Here is a 22,369-nt window from a genome sequence, read left to right on the forward strand (position 1 = left end):
CAAAGTCATTAAAATTAATCACCTTTTTAAAAAAGTTTGACTTTGTACCAAGTCATTATATGATAGTTTTATTTCATCGTAACGATGTTTGATCAGATTAACTAAGATACTGATTTTGGACACAGTGACTTTTGAGACTTACAGGAAATTCTTGGCTTCTTGAAATAGTTGCCATTTCTCTCAAACACAAATTCAGAAGGATTAATTGAGTAACTGACAGTTCTGTTGATGGCCTCATTTTTTTGCATCCTTGTAAAAGTGAGTCCTTTAGTCTTAATCTGTTTATTTGGAAACTCCTCTGAAGCTTATCCTTTTTCCCCCACACTTCCTGAAAACAAAGAATTACTGATTCTTAACTTTAGAATGAACTGCACAATAATTATAATGCTTAATAGAAATGGAAAAATGTCCCTAATAATAAACATTTCAGTGTAAAGCAGAAATTCATAAAAGAAAATCTCTGCCCTTAAGAAGCTTGCAGATTTATGAGGGAGACAACATGCAGACACCCACAAATATAGTTATAATATTATATTTTTATTATGTAATTATATGAATATAATTATACGATGAATAAAAATGATTAACAGAGGGAACACACTAGAATTGAGGAGGGCTTCCAGGAAAAGAAGGAATTTTTGTTGGGTCTTGAGGAGGATCAGTAAGTAGAGTAGAGGAGGGAAAACATTCCAAGGCATGGGAGAATAGCCAGGAAAATGCCAGGGATCAAGAATTGAAGTATCTTTTAGAACAACCAGGAGGTCATTGGCTCTGAGTAGACTGGTCTAGGGAAGTAAGATGTATTAAAATTATCGGAAAGGTAGTTGAGGGCTAGGTTATAAGGGCTTTGGATGCCAGTCTTTTGTATTTGATCCTGGAGGCAATAAGGAGCCACTAGAATTTATTTAAGAGGTTAGGGTGGAATTGGAACATGGTTAGACTTCTTTAGGAAATCGCCTTAGTGGCTGAATGCCAGATGGACTGGATGAAAGACTTGATGTAGGGATATCCATTAGTTTGTAGTCTTGATAGTTTTTGACTGTTTTTTGACACATCTTTCAGTTTTATGAGCAATATTGCTTATCAAATAATCTTTAGAAGCAGTATAGCTCAGTCAACTAGGAAATTAGCAGAAAACTAACCATACTTTGACAACCTGGCACAAAATTTTCTCTTCAGTTTCTCTACTGCATTGGTAAAATACTTGTTGCATACTAATGCATGAGAGTCTACATAATATAATTAATTATATGAACAGTTGGTGATTGCAAAACAATATTGCAAATATTTTCTTTTAGATCCTTGATTGAAATAAGCTGGCAATAAATTTAAAATGGAGAAAGGTAGGCTACAAAGTTAATTGGATGAGTCAGTGCTATAAATCAGGTATTTTACATTATGTTATGAGGTGAGAGTATTCAGTTTAGTTTTTTAAACTATATAAGTAGTATTAGGCATTGGGACTAAAGGAAAAAGAAATAGACTATTCCCTTAAGGGGCTTATCTTCACCTGAAGGAATGTATATAGGTCAGTAAATAAAAGGCAATTAGAGGAGAAGAACATTATAACAATTAGGGTGATTCAGAAAGGCTTCATGTGAGCCATAAGTAAACTAAGAATTCATGCATAAGGGACAACATGTGCAAAAACAGATGATGTATCTGGAAAGGTAATTGGGTATCATATTATGTAAAACCATTGATAATTGCCAGGCTGAGCAATATGTACAATGAGGAGCCACTGGGATTTTAGAGCAGAAGGGGGAAAAAAAGGAAAGAGATGAAGTCTGTTATGTGCCCATAATTTTACGAATATTATTTTATTTGATCCTCAGAACAGCCCTATGATGTCGGTGCTGCTATTATTTCCATTTTACACTTGAGAACACTGAAGTAGAAAGCAAGTTACTTGCTTAGTCCCAACAATTAGGAAGTTTCCAAGGCCATATTTGAACTATCCAATGCACCACCTAGCTGCTTCAGCTGTGAAGTAATGGAGTTAAGACCTGTGCCTTTGGGAAATTATTTAGATAGCTATGATGGAGCATGTATGGATTAGAGAGGAAAGAGACTTAACACAGACACCATTTAGTAAGAAATCTATTGAAATAACAGTGCAACCAAAATGCATTGTTGAAGGTCTGATAAGTGGATGGTGCCAGTGCAAGAGTATAGAAATATTCTTTGTTGTAATTCCTACTTTAAGATCACTCTAAAACTACTGTTTCACTTTTGATTGATTAGTGAATACATTGATACCCTTTAATGCCATTATTACTATAATAGTAGCACTTGTCTTTTTGTCAACAAGAAGTAAAATATTGTTACTAAATGTGCAAAAAGACATTGAACATAACTTTTCTGTAAATAGGTAGATAGTAAGGGACTTTTGCCCTTCTAAAACTTAGCATTTCATAATTCATTTGGGACCCATGAACTTCTTTATTTTTTTTTTAATTTATTTAAGACAGTTGGGTTAAGTGACTTGCCCAAGGTTACAAAGCTAGGCAATCATTTAATGTCTGAGGCTGGATTTCAGCTTAGGTCCTCTTGCACTACATAGCTGCCCCTAAACTTAGTTTTGAGAAACCAAGTTTTCTCAGAGAAATGTTGAGAATAGTATTTTCTAACATTGATTTTTATTTACTGTGAATAAAATGTTTGAATATTTAAAACAATTAATTAACCTTTGAAATGGTGAAACTAAAATGGAAAATAATCTTCCAACTAATACTTATCTGTAGTTCAAGAAACAAGGGTAATTTATATTGAGTTGAGTACTTTGCAAGTACACAACATCTGGATGTTTTGAGCAAAACAAATATAATTCACTCTTTTGAGCATTTTAGTTTAATTTGGAGACTTTGTAAATGATAGAAGTATCATTTTCTATTTAAGATGCTTTTTTACAGTTGATCAAAATATTTTTATACTGTACCTTTTAAAAAGTATTAGTTCCTCTTCCTGTAATAAATGACAAATCTTTCGAGTGACCATTTTAAAATATAGCTCTATACATATTTGTAGTGTCATTAAAATACTTAAATGTTCAAAGAGATTTTGAGGCTGATCCAAATGTAATGGGAAATAGTTTTGGTGAGATTGTAACAGTTTTAAATCTTATTGAGAATATTATATGTGTACATATATATAATCTCATCAAAAATGTACTTCTATGTGAAATCTTTAAATTCATTCACAATTCTTGCCAAAGAATACAAAGGAATACCTTTTTTTTTTGATACTTGGAAATAACTCTGGAATCTCAATTTCAAAGGTCTTCCTAGTCTCATATTAAATATATAGTTATAACTTTCATCAAACCTAAGCAACCTCTAAATTTTATCAGCTCACAGTGAAAATATCAAGAGATGATAGCTTGATTTATATCTGTAGTTACAAAAATTCTCATTAGTGGTAGTATCCTAAAAGTTCCCAAAATGGTAGTGTAGCTCCATAAATAACTTTGTGATTGTGTGTGTGTGTGTGTGTGTAGGAGTGTGTGTGGGAGAAGGTGGGATTTCCTTTGTAATGTGTTGCTCTGCATATATATTCTTCAGCCTTTTTTGCCTCTTTTCCTTCCTTTCTCTATAGGATATAAATATAAACCTGTAATAAGTTATTATAGAGGGAGTAGTAGTATTATTTATTGAAAGAGGTGGTCCTTTCCTATCTGTTAATCACATGGCTGAATGGAACACTTATTTTCCAGATGAAGTTTTTCTCTGTTGTTTATTAGTATTCTTTATCCTTCCCCCACCCCTGATTTTTATGTCTGGTCTGCTACAATTTTAAGTCTCAGGCTCCTTTTTTTCAAAAAAATAAAATTTTAATTTTAAGAAAGGTATTATTTTGTAACTATAGTTACCTCCTTCCATGTTGCAGCTTTGCCCACTATGGTTTCAATATATCAATGGTTAGCATAAGAAATTAAATAAGAATTTTTGGAAGCCACAGAGCTTGTGACCAAATATTTAACTCAAATTTTACAATAAGGTACTGTAAACCCTCCATAAAAGAAAAAATATAGACTTCTTCTCTGGTACAAAGAGAAGGCAAAAAAAAAATTTCGAGTATTTCCAGAACACAGGGCACTATGTGGAAGGGATAATAACTGTACTTTCCAAAAAGAAAGGGTTGAACCTCTCAACTCTATTATGCCCTCCAGGAAACTCTTGAGTACCAAAAGACTGCTAAATTCCAGAGTGGTCAGGAGGATTTAGACCAGAGATAAGTTAATATGGCCTAAAGAGTTTTCGGAAATCATGATAAGGGGCTGAGGATAAGACCAGGACCTCCTTGACTTTCTATAACACACTATGCTACTTCTAGTTGACATTGCTTCTTTTGTGGATATTTCTATGAGTGAGACACCTCGGGGTTCAAGTTCTTTGACTTTTTAATGGTGGAATTAATCTTAGAGGTTCAATCCTCCCATTTTACAGATGAAGAAACAGTTTCAGAAGGTGAAATAACTTGAACAAAGATTAAATTCAATCAGTGACAGATACTTCTTAGTTTCTAATTGTTTTTCAATGGATAAGGGTCCCAGTGGATAAATTTTAAGGTTCTCAAGTCAATAAATATTAAGTACGTACTATGAGAGAGGTAGTCTTGAAATCAGGAAGATCTGCACTAAAGTTTGGCCTGGGGTACATGATCCTGTCAAGTCACTTAATCTCAGTGTTGTAAGCACTCTTAAATTGCAGAGTAGGTGTGTACCCACTTTGGAAGAAGGAGTTTCAGAAATCATAGTTTTAATTCTATGGACTCTCTTTAAGATGCCGAGATATAAAAACAGAACAGTCTTCTCTCTCAAGATTTGCACATGGGTATAGGGAGGGTGGGGGCTGCATAAGAAATATCTAGAGAAGTGTGGAGTGATTTCAGAGGCATAGAATCCAACTAAGAGGATCAGGAAAAGCTTTATGTCAGAGGGGCCTCCATCATTTCTGTCAATTGGTTAATGATCCCATTCTAAAAAAGGAAAAAAAAAACCAAACCATCCTAGGAATTCTGAGGATAGTTTGAAATGCTAGTATTAGTAATAAATCCTGATTCTCCTTAAAATCTGGGTCTTCCTGGAAGGTCGCTGCTTCTGTTCACTATCAATTGAAAGGTTCTAATTATTTATCTTTTTTAGGACCAATCAAGCTCATTCTTTTATCCTATTAATAGCAAAAGAACATTGGACTTGGATTGAAAAGCCTGGGATTTGAATCCTGAGAAAAAGCTTGTGATATTGGACAAGTCATTTTAATTTCTCAGGAGTTTATTTTCCTTATCTGTAAAATGAGGGCCTTGAACATCCTGGCATAAATGTCCAGATCTTACAGTAGGTTTTTTCTGAGAATCCTTAGTTAACCTTTTGAGATTGAACCTAATTTCTCTTATTAACTGGCATTTTATAGTGCCCATTTAAAAATTTATCAGGTGTATCTTTCTGATTGTGTTCAATTCAATAAACAATTGAGCATTAATGTACAAGGCACTGCTAGAAACAGTGGAAGAGGTACCACAGATCCAGTTCCTACTTCTTTTAACCTTTATTTAGTAGGCTGCAAGAGAGATAATTCAAGTTTCCTAATTACTCAGGGGCTCATTATATATCTAAAGAATTTGTGCTAGGCATTGAGAATATCAGAGCAAAAGTAAAAACACTGAGGTAGCATTTATCCTCTTGGGATAGGCAAGGTTTAGATGATAAATAGAAAACAAATGTAAATCCATTCCAGGGGAAAATTAGTAACATGGGAGATTGAGGGAAGTCAAGAAAGACTATTCCTTGGGGAGCAGAGGGAATGACACCCAGGGAGGATCTTGAAGGGAGTTAGTAGAAGGATAGCATAGAGGAATTCACACATTGCTTGTGCAAAGGCCCAGAGGCAGGAAATGGCATGTAAGACTCAGCAAGCAGGCAAATTTGTCTAGGATTTTAGAGTAAATGGAGGTGTAGAATTGAGTCCAAGAAGATGGTTTGAGATAGACCTCACAGAGCTATACATGCCAATCCAAATAATTTTTATTTTGTTCTAGAGAACCACTGAAGCTTGTTATCAGAATTTCTCCCTATCAGCCAGTGGAATTTAGTATTAATGAATTTTATCTTTTAATTGTTGACCTTGGTCATATTTTATCACCTCTTTAACTTGATCAGTTTATAGTACTTTGTTTTCATTTGGAATACCAGTTACATTTGTTTTGTTCTGATTTTAAATTTTTAGGGAAAATGAAATTGATTAATAATAAATTGATTCATTTTGTTAGCCAATATACATCCCTCCATTTCCTAAAGAGTTAGTTTAGAAATTGGTAATAGAAAGGAAAGATAGAGGCTTTAATTCTGATAGAAGGGTAAAATGGATTGGGGTATTTTACTCAACATTTGTTGACTTTCTTTACATTGCTGTTGTCATTGTGTCTGTGCTTTTTTCATTATGCGTTGTTTCATAGAAGTCTTCCCATGTTCCTCATAATTATCAATCCTCTTCCCTACTGCTCAGTAATATTTCATTATATTCATATATTGTACTTTTTAAGCCATTTCTTAAGTCACTGGGCATATATTTTGTTTACCTGCTGTTTTCTTTAACCATGAAGTGGGAGGTGAAAAATTATGGTATAATAACTATATTCTTCTCCAGATTAAAATAGTTATTTCATTTGGGATATATATGTGGATATATTTATTTCTAAATTCCACATCATTTGATGCCCTCATTAATTGTGATTTATCTTCTAGAAGTAGCAAGTTTTTGCAAGGATCTGTTTATAATGTCCTGATTTTGTGAAAATTAATGTATTCCTAATTGTTTCTAATATGCTGTTGCTTATTTAACTTACTCAACTGTTCAGAAACTTGTGTATACAAACTTTTGGTACTTCTATTTCCTTTTTACCTCCCAATATATAGTGGTAGAAAAGTTCATTTAAAAAAATTAGACCATATAATTTTCAGTATGAATCCACAAAGTTCTATTCATCTAATCCTAATGATGCTAAAAGTATTCCACTAATCAGAATGTACTTTAAAACTCCAAATTCTAAAATCACTTTAATAATCTACAAAGAGCTTGCATAGCCAAATAAAGTTGATACCATCCTTTTATTTTCAGGTGGAAAAAGTGATTGGGTTATTCAGTCATTTCAATCATGTCCAACTCTCCATGACCACAATTTTCTTGGCAAGGAGTAGTTTATCATTTCCTTTTCCAGCTCATTTTACAGATGAGGAAACTGAGGAAATAGGGTTAAGTGACTTATCTGTGGTCATATAATTAGTGTCTGAGTCCAAATTTGAAATCAGGAAAATAAGTTTTCTTGACTTCACATCCAGTACTATCTATTGCACCATCTAACTATCCATTAATGATATCAGTGCTAGGACCCAAATGTCCTGACCCTCAGTCTCATGACTCATTATAGCATACTTCTATACTATCAATTTGATTCTTTCATACGATGTAATTCCATATCAGATAATTATATAATTTAAAGGATGTAATTTTCCCCATATGGAGTCCATTAACTATTATTTCAACACTTTCCAGACTTCATATATAAATGTAATCTCAAATACTATAGAGTTTCTCTATTCCTCTAATCTACAACAGAGAGTTTGTTTTAATGGTGGCTACAGGGATAAATAAGATAAATTAACTTTTTAAAAAAGTTTTCAAAAAAGATAAAAGCTATTCAGAATGCAAAACCTGATAAACACCATCATTTAAAAACTAGTATTTCTAGGGGTCAGTTTTTTTTCCTTTGAGTGGCATGCCTGAAAGGAATGATTTTTACCTGGTTTTAATTGAAACCTTGATTATAAACATGATGTTGTACTGGGATTTTGTTGCCTAGACAAAGAAATTGAAGTATTGATGATCCTCTTATTGTTCCAAAAAAATAAATCTCTTTGCTCACTGCTCCTTAGACTTCCCACTATCCTCAGAAAAGAAATACTTAATCTGCTTTTTTAAGTATGATTTTATTTTTGTTCCCCCTACATTGTCAAAGAGAATGCTTCCATAAGGCAATATAATCCTTAGAAGATAAAAACTTCATTAACTGATGATCACCTGTAAAAATGCATCAAAATTTTCCATTAAGTACAATTTAAAATACAGAAAAATTGTCTTTATTTAAACTTGATCAACTGCAGTCACAGTGCTAGGCATTATAGAGATAAATAGGAAAGTGTCTACAGAGTTCACATTATAGCAGGGGAAGATGACATATATACAAGGACAGTATTAAAAATATATCAGAATAAAGTGGTATGAGGTTATACTTGAAAAAGTATTCCAATTAAAGTTGATTTGAATGTGAAGATTGCCTATTCAGGATGTATCTTGACTTAAACTATAGAGATTGAGTCTTCTGAAAATTACTACCAACATTTTTTTTCACCATTTCACCTTAATCTTGAACATTCTGTGTATGCTGCCCATAACTACCCATAGCAGGGTAGTTATGCCTAATGCCCTGTGATTTTCTACAAAGCCAAAGGCATTGAAAACTAAGATTTTCTAATTCTTAGGCCAAAAATGTAGGGATAACATTTTTTAGCCTTAGGAGCATGAAGAGAGGTTTGAAGTAGTCCAGAGTCTTCTATACCAGGTAACTCCTGGATTAAAACTGGTCTCTGAAAGCCAGACAAGTTTGGTTTTTTTTTTTAAATATAATATTGTGTTGCTCAAGTAGTTGTGCAGAAATTATTAGTCAAATAATTGACTAGTCTGAAAAGGAAAATAACATCAAAATAGAAAGTTGCTGCTGAACCTCAAAGAAATGTGGAATGTGTTGAATTAAATAGAGTAAACAGTTCAACCCCCAGCATTATCAAGGTGATTATAGGTATCAACAGAAGGAGCAGAAGGTGGGAATATAATGGTATAAGACTTCTTTGAAGATCAGGGAAACAATCTGTGTGGTTAATTTAGGGGAAAAATTTTATGGCAGTATCTGGTGTTACTATTTTAAATTTCATAACTAATATGTCAGATTCTTAACCAGGGTACCATGAATTCGAAGGGGGAAAATACTTTGATAATCACATTTCAGTATAATCAGTTTCTTTTGTAATCCTGTGTTATTTTATTGTGTGCATTTAAACATATTCTGAGAAAGATTCCATTGGTTAGCCAAACTTCCAGGGTCTGAAACAAAAAAGTGGTAAGAATATCTGATACATGTAAGAGAATTTATGGCTTCATATACAATTATCCTTTTCTGTTCTTTGCATATAGAAACATTGGTGTTAATGTTTGTCAAGTTCATAATAAAAAGAATTGGTTTTTTTTTTTAATTTCAGTTTAAGACTTCAGTAGCAGTCTGTTCTCCAGGTACTACTTTCCTCAGTACTGGCACAATTCTTTGAGTTTTTTTTGTAAAAAGAGAATGTTTATAAATAAATTGAATAATAAGTGTTTGATCCATGCTAGCTTTATTGGCAGCTTAATTTGTTTAATAAGATTATTTCATGGAGGGGTAGGTGGCATTTGGTTCCACTTCCACATAGGTTATAAGTCTTAAAAGCCAGTGCACAGGAATCAAATTGGGAGATGGGGAGGGTACCATCCTTATATAATTATATAAATAACCATATAAAAAGGGTATCCCTTTTTGTAAGGATTGAAATAAACCATTTGTTCAGAATGAGTTATCCACAAAATTATGAAAGAAATTTAGATTTAAAATTTTTTAAATTGTGAAATAATTTTGAATAATTTGAATGAAATAATTATGAAAATAAATATGAAATAAAAAATTATGAAAAATTTAGATTTAAAATTTTAAAAAATCAACTCATTTGTTCACCTGTAATAGGTAGGGGACACCTTTTGACCTACTTATGTAGTGTAAAGAAGCAGTCTTTTTGTTACTTCAACTTTGATGATGACTTTTTTTCCGTTAAAAACTGTAAAAATGTCATCAATCTTAAAACACTGATTAAATGGGTCACAACTTAATATTTGATATAGTAATAAATTTTGGTGCTCACCTAATGTTTATTTTTTTAAATTGCTAAAACTCCTAAGCGTTTGTTTTAAGCAAATAGGAATTAAAAAACCAAATGGATGAAAGTGTATAAAATATATTGAGTGGAGGATTTCTGTAATCTTGATTTTTTTTTTTAATGTTTAAAAAGGAGCTACATAATGGGTTTTTTTTTTTTTGACTTGGTATGCTGTCTCTAACCACTGAAATTGGAAGGCACAGGAAATAGCTTTATAGTTTTTACTCCCACTAGTCACAATTCAGTTATGGACATCAGGATGTTTTTTTTGGCTTATCTGTTTCTATGCAGTCTGCCTTGCACATCTGCTTCATAAATTATTAAAGTATTCCATGGAAAAGTTGCAAATTCAGATCAAATTCTGAATATATATAATAAAGATTAAAACCTTTTAGGGAAAAAATGACAAATTCCATTAGTTTTCAGTCTTTAAATACAGATTGTGGTATATTCAGATCAAATTTTCTTGGTTTTTGATTTTTTTTGTGTGAAAAGAAAAAAACCCTAAGGATTTTTTCATGGTCAAGTTGTACTCAACACTGGATTACTATCTCTTTATGACCTATGACTTTGATCTAGGTATTTGAGTAGCTGTATTATCTACATGGTATATTTATAATTTACAACATAAAGATTTATACTGAATAAGTTTGCTTTTGTTCTGTTGGTATACCTATGCTTCCAGTCAACTAGGCATATATTTGAATAGTCATTTGCTTTCTTCATAACTTTCGTGTGCAAATATTATCCACCATTTACAAATGAGCAAACTGAAGCTTCTGGAAATTGTGAGATATGTGCTGTCTGTTAAATCAGAGCAGGGACTTAAAACTCAGATCTTGTGACTCAATCAAGACTTTCCACTATCTTAGCTTGAAGGTTTTGATAAACTTTTCTATAAGAAATAACAGTATGATAAATTACTTCACACACTTTTGCATAGAATCTGTAAGGATCATCAGTATCTAATAGTTTATTGTAAGTGTTATTAGTCCCATTTTACACATGAAAGAAAAGACATAGAAATAAGTATAGTTACTTATACGAGGAATATAGCTAATAAAATAGCAGAGCTGGAATTGCAATTTCACTGCTTTTTTGTACGACAAAAACCAAGATCTTTGACTTTCCAGATGTTTCTTTCATGTACACAAAGGTGAAAATTTAAGAAAATTTAATTCCCCTTAGCTTTTAAGATTTGACTTTTTTTTAAAAAAAGCTTTTAATAATTAAAGATTGTCTTTGAGGAATACATTAAATGAGTAATTGTTGAGTGATTATTGTAAAAATTGTGTGAATGTTTCTGAGATGATCAAATTAAATTTTATTTTAACCCTACAAGTTGTCTGCCTTTTCCTAAAATACAAATTTTTTCTCAGAAAAAAGTCATCTTTTCTTTAAAATTATATTTTACATGAAAAATAGTTAAAATGGGAACAACTTTTAAAAAAAGACACTTTTAACTGCCAGGTAAATACATTGGTGAGATAATGCCAAAATAATACAAAAAAAATAGGGTTAATTCAAATTCTGTTGTTCAAAATTGCTTCCTAAAATACTAAGGTGAAGGTGTTCTGATTACTATAGAAATTATAAGCCAATTTCAAAGTAGTGGTGGAGGGGGGAGTATTAATAAGTAGAGTTTTTATATGTTGAGTAGCTTTTGGAAAAGATAAAAATCAGATTAGTTAAGCAAATGTAGTCCTTTGTTTTCTTATTGTATATGTGGTAGAGAGTTTTAGAAAGACAAGTTAATAAGCATTTCATTTATTAAGTGCCTACTATATGCCAAGCTTTGTACCATGGCTGTGGACATAAATAAAGGACAGATTAAGTTATTGGAACTTCAAAAACAGTGGTACTAGTTAGAGGTATTTCTCTGTTGTTTTGATGTGACCAAGAAAGGCAAAAGAAAGCTATATTTTTCCATTTTTATTATCTTATGCCAGACAGTATTTGTGACAGGCAACATTTCTTTCTGCCTTGTAACATTTAAAAAACCTTGGCTACCCATTGCAATGATAATGACTTTCTTTTATCAAGTATTTAGTATGATCCTTAACATTGAATTTTGAAAGTAAAAAACTTTTTTCCAGTGAACCTGGCAATAAGTGCTTTTATTTGTTTAATCTCTTTTATTCCTTACGGAAGGAGATATTGGAAGAATGATGTATACTGTTTCAATGAAAACTCAGGGTGGTAGTAAAAGAAAAAGGAGGGAGAGTTAGAAAGTTTCACATTTCAGCATTTAGCATTTTAGTGTTCCCTCTTGGAAAGTTAAGATGGAAAACAGAAGGTGCTTAATCCAGCAAGGTCCTCTGTGTAATAGCTGACTGTATAATATTATGCACATAGGCACTCCATGTACACATGATATAATTGGTTTGAAATATATAGTTTAAAAGGAACCAGGTTTCAGTTTTTTCAGATCCTCTAAAAACAATAAGGCATTGGCTTTTAGAAATGTTTCTAATTGTTTTCCCATTCAAGGTGGTTTTCCTTTCTTTTTGTAATACATGATGTAGTTTTGTCAGAATTATTTTCTCCTTCACTGGAATATTGCATATTTTGCAAGTTGAATGAAAGCTCTATTACCAGAGCTCAGAAATTCTTCCCACATTTCTTTGTACTTTGTTGTAGCATAACTTGCATTAATACCTGCTATTATTTAAAAAGTAATCCCAATATTTATTTTTTTGTACTTTATTCAGAAAAATTTTCTCCTTAGCTAGGTGTTATTACCAATTCTCTATTCCTTTTTCCCGCACCCCCTGTTTTTTGTTTTTTGAGGTAATGGATAATGGGTTGTTTGTTACCTATCAACTTTGCAATGTTTAGAGAATGTTTGGGGGGGAGGGCAGTTGCAAAGTTATACTATACTTTATTTGGCATTGCAGTTCTGTAACAGAGTTCCTTTGTAAATTGTGATCTTATGTAACCAAATATAGCAATAGAGTTGGCAATGACAGTTAAGTTTTTTTCTACTGAACTTGATTCACAGGGTTGTAATGGGACCAAGCTTTGCAAACTTCAAAATGTTTATGAACTATTCTTGTTCTTAAGATTTAAGCTAACAGTAAGGAATATGTATTTATTACAGCTGAGAATGGGAGTGTTGGTTGTTCAGGATTTCATATTAACAACAGTGATATTAAGTACCTTGCAGGTGGCTCCATAGAGTAGAACACTTATATCAATTTTAGAACATAATGTATCAATTTGCCAAAAGGGAAGACTTTCTGAAGTATATCCCTTGATGAACACTGGAAATTGTATAAATTATTATCAGGCTTTAAATACAGATAATTTTTAAAAGTTATTACATTTTGGTTAAAACAAGGACCAAATTTTCCTGGCACTTTAAGTGACTATTCCAAGGAAATTTTTCATGTTAAAACATTTTGAAAAATCCAGAAGTCATTATTCACTTCACCCTCCTTTTTTTTTCTTACTCCTTTCTGATGTTTTCATGTTGATATTTTTTCAAGTTTGGGAATATTTCTTAATTTAATTCCTTTAATATCAGGATAAGACAGCTTGAAAAATAATAAAAATCATTCTGATTCTGTGCATATTTAATACATTTGTAACTTACACATAACTTTTAATTCCTTTAATATCAGGATAAAACAGCATTGAAAAATATTAAAAGTTATTCAGATTCTGTGCATATCTAATGCATTTGTAATTTACATATTTATGCAGCCAAACCTATCAGCATATTTAAAAAAATCTGACATTAAATGCAGTGTTGTTTCACAACCATGGACCTCCCATGTCCACAAAGGAGTGGGAAGAGAATTCTTATAGCTCCTCTTTGGCATTGCACTTGTTCAACATTCAGTTTTGATTGTTTTGTGATTGTTCTTTCCATTTACATTGTTGTATATATATTGGTTTCCTGCTACGCTTATTTCACTTTGTGTCAGCTCATGTAAACATTTGCATGCTTCTTTATATTTATTTCTTACAGCACAATATTTCATGACATTCTATATCACAGTTTGTTAGTCATCTCCTGATCAGAAGTGTTAATCAATATTTGGGGCATACAGGCCTTTCAGTTCTAATCATCTCCTTTTGGTTTCTGCCTAAGCAATTGAAATTTTTGTTCAAAGGATATGGACATTTTAATCACTATATTTGAATAATTAAACATTGTTTTCCAAAGTGGCTATACCAGTTCACTCCTACACCAAAAATGCATTAATGTGCTTGTCTTTCTACAATTCTTATAATATATTCTTCCTCTTTTTTCTTTCTTCATCTTTGCCATTTGCTGGATATTAAGTGAAATTCAAGGTTGTTTTTATTAGTAATTTGAAGCAGTTGTTCATATGGTTGTTAATTTATAAATATTCTTTTGAGAACTGTTTGTTAGCATGCATTGATCACTTATTTATTGAGGAATATGTATTCCTATTGATTTCATTTATAAAATTTTGTTGTAGATAGATAAAACCTAACCCTTCTCTCACCATTCTTAGAAGTGATTCACTCCCTTTAAAGTCACTTTGTTATTGAGTCATTGTCATGTCCGAATCTTTGGGACCCTATTTTAGAATTTTCTTGGCAAAGATGCTGTAGTTTGCTTTTTCTTTCTCCAGCCTATTTACAGATGAGTGAATGAGGCAAACAAGGTTAAGTGTACTGCCCAATATCACAACTAGTAATTTATCTGAGGCCACATTTGAATTCAAGAAGATGTCTTCCAGTGCTCTATCCACTGTGCTAACTTTACATTCTCCTTTATTTCATATTTTGATTGTATAGCTTTTTAAGCCCATTTTGGCAGATATTGTGGCTCTTGCATATTTTGATATATATCATACATTGTATATATGATATATATATATTTGACAACTCTTATTTTTTGGATTGAAGTAGTTAAAATATAATTAGTTTTACTGTGATTTTTTTTGTGAGAACTGAGTTTTACTGTGATACATTGATGAACCCTCATTAGTTACATTTTTTTGTTTGGTTTTTTAATTTATTAAAATTTTATTTTATTTTTGCACAGTTACATAGAAAGATAATTTTCAACATTTATCTATTTGCAAGTTTTGAGTCCCTCATTTTTCTATGCATTAGTTACATTTTAAAGACTCTCAAAGTAAGTTTTGTTTTGACAGAATACATCAATTTTTGTTTAACTGGAAGTGACACAACTATAGGGTGTGAATTTTTTCTTACCATAACCAATAGATAAGCCATTCTTAATATGCATTTCAAAATGCATAGACAATTGAAATCTAGAAGCATTTCAATCCCCATTTTAACCATTTATTTCAACCTTTTTAACCATCAGAACTATTTTTCAGATCTGCGGTTAAAATATAAAGTTAACTGAGTTTTATTGCCTAGCATCTTGTGGCAATCCTATAGACTCTTTTTTTGGGGTACTTTAAAAACAATGAATTGACCCAAAATTTTAAAAAAACCTAAGTGTTATGTGGGAAGGAGAAGAGAAAACAAAGGAACATGAATAATCTGCCAATTAGAAAATTACTTAAGTGAGGAACCTATTAAATTTTACTTTTGCATATTATAGGAACCTGTATGTACAATTGCACGTGTAATAGTTGGATATTTAAATTTAACTTATATGGTTTTTAGCTCTTGAATAACTAAAATATTTGGGAAACTTGACAATACCTGAATCATACAGTTTAAAGCTAAAAGTAGATATCATAAAGACTTTTGAGATCCAGAGCTCTTATTTTAAAGATAAGCTGAGGTTTAGGTAGATTTTGATTTGCCTTAAGTTCATAAAATACTATTTGTAGACCTGGTCCCTTTATTCCAAACCTAATGCTCTTTTCCACTACTCCTCACTGCCTTAATTGTAAATTGTTTCTTCTAGTTGGAAACTTAGTGGCCCTTTCAATTGGCAAAATATTATTACATTAAAAACATGATTTCTTTCCCACTTAAATTTTTTCTTTTTTTGAATACTTCATTAGTTTTAATAACCCTAGAGTATTTCTCATTACAGTTGAATAATGGGATCTAATCTATATTGATCATAATCCTTGATAAGCAGAATCTACTGTACACCTGTGTTTTAGATCTATTTTATCATAAATTATTGCTTTGGCTAAATCTACAGAAGTTATGTAACTGTCATATAGTTGTTAGATATTTTGTTAATTCCGGGGAAAAAATTAAAAAATTACTACCCAAAGTTTGAGAAACTTTAGGGAAAATTTAACAAATAGTACAATTCCTTTTTCTTGATGTTATTTTCTTAGTAATTAGTAATCTATGTTTATCAGAAAATTGACTGTTTAGTAACTAGATAAATTCTTTGTGTAATATAAATTATATTGGGCTAGTTTAAACTCTAAAAGTAAAATATATCTTAAAGCTCTTATTTGACATGATATTTTCATAACTTGATAACTTTTTTTACAAAAAACTAGTCAACAGTTGCTTGAACTAATCAGAGGGCTCCCTCTAGTGGCTAAAATGCTCTTTCATTCTACTTTTCCTCAATCGCAGGAAGTCTTAGAAATCAAACTAGTCATTTTTTTCCCTTCCACATCTGGACATAAATTATTATTGTTATTATTTTTGCAGAAAAGGTCACAGGAATCATGGGTAGGGCATGGAATGCAGGCCATAGAAAACATGGGAAAGGAAGAATAAAATGTTATTTCCACCTTTTTAGAAATAGTTATTTTTAAATGACCTGGAAAAAAGCCAAACTATACAACTCTTTTTTCAAGTTTACATTTGTTTCTGAATTAAATGTAACTTTAAGATGTTTTGTTTTGGAACTATTTATGCCAAGATATCTCCTTGGCATTTTTGAAAAAGCACTTTCTATTTTGCTGAAAACAATAAGTTTATTTATTACAGTATTGACTTTAGAAGCATGGTTTCTTATTTAGTGCTATCTTAATTAAGTTACTTTTTGTGGTTGCTATATCCATTTTTAAATACCATTTCACTACCATACACTCAATGTCTGCTATTATTTTTAATTGTAAATAAAAATATTTGGCACATTTTGTAACTTAAATGTTTTTCGTCTCAAGAAATATAGGAAACATTTTTCCCAACCCTCTCTCTGTCGATCTACATTCATAAAGACCTTCACGAACTTTGTGAGGGGGGTTATATAAACAGGACCTATTTCATTTGACCCATGGGTCTTCTTTGTAGTTTAAACAAGGAAACTAGTGTGCTGAAAACTGAAGCGCTCATGAAGGTTCTAGTAAAAACATTTCAAATGTGTGCATATGTGTGTGTGTGTATGTATATACATACACACACACATGCACATAAATGGAATTAACTTCTAGTATTTTGTGAAATGAATTAAAAAAGTACATAAGCAATTTTTAAGTAATTCTCAATAATACTCGTAAAATGAAATATCATAACCCTAATTACTATTGTCCATGCCCACAGCTGTGTTTTGACATGCCTTTTGATTTATGGTAGATGATAGACTCATTTTGCTAATTAGCTATGAACATAGCCAACTTAAGCTTATGCTCTTCGAGATTTAATATAAGTATTTTCAAATCACTACAAGGATATGCTAAAATGAAGATTTGTCAGTGGCTTCACTGATTTTACCTTGCTATATTATATCTGACAGTTCTTCTGTCTCCATTAAAGTCACTTATTTAAGGCTTTACATTCCCATTATTGTCATAGGAAAAATAATTTGTATTACTTAAAGTAGTTTGTAAATTTTCCTAACAGCCTAAAATAAAAGACAACTAAATTGGCAGTTGTCTTTGGAAAATATTAATTCTCTTTCCATTTTAATTTAATCAAAATCTTTTTTTAAACTGACCTTTATCTGAGGCATTGAAGTGAATTTTGTATATTAATTCAGTGGAATTTTTGACCATTAAAAAATAAACTTCAGTGATTTCTAAAAATCTCTAAAACAAGAATAAAGATTTCTATTAGTGAGAAAGGGGTGGCAGTATGACTATATAATCAGTAAATCAATGACTTTTTAAAGACTTTTGTAAGAATATTTAGTAATTGAGTTGGCCTCATTAATATGCTTTAACATTTTTCATTAAAGACAAGTACTTTAGATGTTTATATCATTAAAGCACTTGATATTGTCACCTTATTCATTACTTTCTCAAAAGGCCTTAAAACTCTTAAATTAATTATAAAAAGGTAGATTTATTGAGTTTTATCAGTGCTATTCTTCCCATCTCATTTTTCAGTTTGATAGTCTTACTTAAATTACTTTTTTCATTCTTTGTTTTAAAACATCTTCAATGCTTTCACATTTCTTACATGATTAAGAAATTTCTATGCATCCCTTTTTCAAAAAAGAATTGAAACTATGACATTCATCATAACCTGCTTAATTTTGCTGATTGAGTTATGAAATTTCTTGTAAATGTACAACACGCAAGTCTGCATACAAACCAGATGTGATGAGGAAACTGACAACTTCGTCTTATAATAGACTGTATTGGTTCAATTTCAATTTTAACTTGACCAAAAGCCATTTTTTATTGGACTTATGCCAACTCTAATGTAATCCCTAGTCTCTCATCTGTAGTCTTGAAGGCTAATGGAATAGTAAAACCTTAAAGATAACTTAAATGCATAGTATAGTGTCCTCAGGGTAGCTTGTGCACTAAAGATGTTTTCTTTCCCACCCTGTAGAGGTATCTCATTAGGACACCCAGTAGTGTCATTATTAAGTTTTCATGTGTTTCTCAGTTTTGATGCTAATCTTCGTGTGTATGTGTGTGCAATTTTTTTTCCCTTTGCAGCACCAATGTGGTTATGAATTATTCAGAGATTGAGTCTAAGGTTCGAGAGGCAACCAACGATGATCCTTGGGGACCTTCTGGGCAACTCATGGGAGAGATTGCCAGGTAAGTGATAATTTGACTCAGCAGTGCAGAAAGAAGTAGTGCATCTTTACACAGAAATATAAACATTGCTTTCAAACTCAGGCTATATTCTTCATCAATTGTAGCTTAATTTTGTGTAGTAATATAGAAAATTGAAAGCAAAGTCTATTCTGCTTAAGGGTGACACGGGTTGTATTTATAAATTGCTTGTCCTGTGAGTCTAGTATTCTAATAAGGCCCAGAGAATTGTATGTTTACAACAGAATGGTTGACAGTGGTATAGACAAAAGAACCTGAAATAAGAGCTTAAAATTAAATTTTTTCTTTGTATAGATTAGTGTAGCAGATAAAAATGTAGATATCTGATAAATTTTGTTAATGATAGTAGGGCCTTGCAATTATGTGCATGTTATCTATATTTATGTGTTTTGGTATTACAAACAAGTTAGCCTCCTTTTAAGTTTTAGGAATTATATTTGTAAAATACTTAAGACTTTTCCTTTATGGGAAACACTGTAGGTTAGACCAAGTCTGCCATCTACTGTTGTAATTAACACATTGTAAATCCTTCAGGAAAATCAAGGTAGACTCTTTTTTTTTTTTGAAGGGCCACATTTATGTATGAACAGTTTTCTGAACTTATGAATATGCTTTGGACACGGATGTTGAAAGACAACAAAAAGAATTGGAGAAGAGTCTATAAGGTTGGATTTGAGAACATTTAAAGTTTTATTAATTTAATATATATTTCATATGCTTCAGATTGAAGTAGACTAATAAAAGTGTTTTAAAACACTTTTATGTGCTATAGTAGATTATCTTAGAATGCTTAGAGAATGCTGTTTGTGTATTCTATTTGTTTTCAAGCATTTTACTCATGTGAAAATATTTGAAGCTGTATTATAATGCTTTTAAATGTATATTGTATCTTTAATTTTCTTAAGTAACATTTTCCTTGCTTATTTAGATTTCTATAAAGAATAAAATTTTTATATAAAGACTCCCCTTTCATTGTATTCTTTTTCTTTCAAAATGTATATTTTAGCATATGAAATTAACACAGACCCTGATTCCCCTTTGATTTTGTATGTCTGTGACTTTTTTAAAGGAAATTTTCATAAAATAAAATATAATACTAACACAGTATGGTATTACATACATGTGAAGCAAGAATGTATGTGTGTGTGTTTGTTGTTTTTTAAAGTATATATTTAGGATCACAGAGGGTGGGAAAGTGTGGAAGAGTTGCCATATGTACTGATTGAGGTAGGATACCTACTCCAAAAAAATGGTTTCAGATCTGTTGGAAAAAAGTTATAAAAAAAATTGAGATTTTATCTCAATGATATTTTGTTCTAAGAGTGTTTCAAGTAATTTTGTTGGTATTTTACTATATAATTTGATATACTTTAGTCTTTTAGAATATTTTGGTTAGCTGTACTTTAATTAAAAAACTTTTGGAGTGTTGACATGCTGAAATTTTATGGAACTTTTATCTCGTATAAAACAAAATATTTTCAATAGGATCCATATAACCCTAAAAATAACCCTAAAAATTTTAAATAGCAAAAAAGAGAATCCATTTACTGAACTTAAAAAAATTAATATTCTTTTTTGTTTTAAAGGACTGACTTGGTTTACTTAGACTACTTTAGTTATTATATAATCCACAGTATAGAACCTTGGTTCCATAACAATGTTATGTCACTGGAATTAAAAGGGATAAATTCAGTCAGATATGTAATTGCTTTGTTTACATGAAATCAAATGTTTGGATATTCAGGAGAATCTAAGTGAATAGAATTTTTACTTTTCAACTTGTCATTTTGCCTCCTTTGAATAAATTAAAATTGATTTGATTTGTACTCAATCTAAAATTTTTATTATGTTTTTATGTCTATACATCTAAAATACAGTTTAAGGTAAGAATTTTTATAGCCTGATATGAGTCTATATTTTTTAATTAATTTGCTAATCTAGTTGGTTTTTGAAGAAAAACACTTTTAAAATACTGATGGAGCTTTTGTTCATGCTATCATAAGGTGCTTTGTATTTTTATAGTCGTTGCTGCTCCTAGCTTACCTCATAAGGAACGGATCAGAGCGTGTTGTTACAAGTGCCAGAGAACACATTTATGATTTGCGATCCCTGGAAAATTACCACTTTGTAGGTGAGCAATAGAAAAATCTTATAAGCAAATTAAAACAGTAGTTGGAGTTGTCAGTCACCTGAACCAGCTTAGAAGCTTCTCCGCTCTAATTAGAATGTGACTGTTGCTGGTTGTGTGAAGAGTGCAGAATCCAAGACGTGGTACCCTAGAGTATTAATTAGTGAAGACAAGAACTTGCAGAAAAGACTGGCTAATAACAACAGAACCAACACAACATGAGTGTTCGGGTTTATATTAAAATATGCACTAGAGACTGGTCCCCTGTGGTGTCCATAAAGGAATAGCTTTAATCATATGGGAAGAAAAGGTTAGAGCTCCAAAACACACACATCTGTTTGAAGCTGGGGTTTTTTTCCTCCCACCAAATAATATTTACTGTGCAAAGGCAGCAAGGCCAGTGTGTGTTTTGAATGTGAACGAGGCTAGAGAGTGAAGCAAATTTCAGTTTGTAGTGTACCCTAGTTGAAAGCACTTTAAAAATTCAGTCTTTAAACAAGATCTCTAGTAATTAATATTTTCCCAAACTACTAATGAAACCAAGGAATTGAAACACTTTTAAAAAAGTTTTTAAATTGAAAACATTTTTTTTTTGTTTAAAATATAAGGGGAAAGCAAACTGGCATTTGGTTATGAGTTTCATTGTATTATTAGCATGTAGTTATTTTTAGCAAATTAGACACTCCTTATAAAGATACTTTAAACTGAAATATATTGTTTATGGTAGAATTTTGGTTCATTTGTTTCATAACTCATCTTTTTTTTGTGACTTGGCTTTTGTTGTCTTCATTCTTCTCTTTCTCACGTACAGATGAAAATGGCAAGGATCAAGGTATAAATATACGTCAAAAGGTGAAAGAAATGGTAGAATTTGCCCAGGATGATGATAGACTTCGAGAAGAGAGGAAGAAGGCAAAGAAGAACAAAGACAAATATGTTGGGGTTTCTTCAGACAGTGTTGGAGGGTTCAGATATGGTGAGTAGTGAGCAAAGAGTATTCAGAAGTGTTTAGTTGACCCATGGGACATACTGCAAAACCAAGGAAGTGCTGGAGACCAAATTAGGACTCTGTATGTAGAATGTTATTCTTTGAAATGTGAATGGCTTTTTAGCTGATGAATCCTCGGAATCTTCTAATTTGCTTCTCAGGCTTTAAAATATAGAGTTGCAGTTTTAGTAATCAAGTGAAAATATATATTCTATTACATCCTTTGAAAATGTGCCTGCAAAAAGATAGGAGTTGAGCATATGAAAGAATTTCAACTCGTTTAATATTTATATTCCAAAGCTTAACTTTGAAACAGACAACAGCAATGAAAAAAATCCTGTATTTAACTA

General features: G+C 31.4%; 1 protein-coding gene across 2 annotated transcripts in view; it reads left to right on the forward strand.

Annotated features, from left to right (window-relative positions):
- CLINT1 (clathrin interactor 1) overlaps positions 1-22,369 on the forward strand; it is a 58,192-nt gene that overhangs the window by 15,173 nt on the left and 20,650 nt on the right. For both annotated transcript variants that reach the window (XM_074212520.1, XM_074212519.1), the window contains exons 2-5: positions 18,781-18,885; positions 19,472-19,568; positions 20,926-21,034; positions 21,843-22,007. In XM_074212520.1, coding sequence (XP_074068621.1) covers positions 18,781-18,885; positions 19,472-19,568; positions 20,926-21,034; positions 21,843-22,007 — 476 coding nt within the window. The remainder of the gene's footprint in view (positions 1-18,780; positions 18,886-19,471; positions 19,569-20,925; positions 21,035-21,842; positions 22,008-22,369) is intronic.

The sequence above is a fragment of the Macrotis lagotis genome, chromosome 1 (genome assembly GCF_037893015.1).
Source record: "Macrotis lagotis isolate mMagLag1 chromosome 1, bilby.v1.9.chrom.fasta, whole genome shotgun sequence".
In the NCBI taxonomy this organism is placed as follows: Eukaryota; Metazoa; Chordata; class Mammalia; order Peramelemorphia; family Peramelidae; genus Macrotis; species Macrotis lagotis.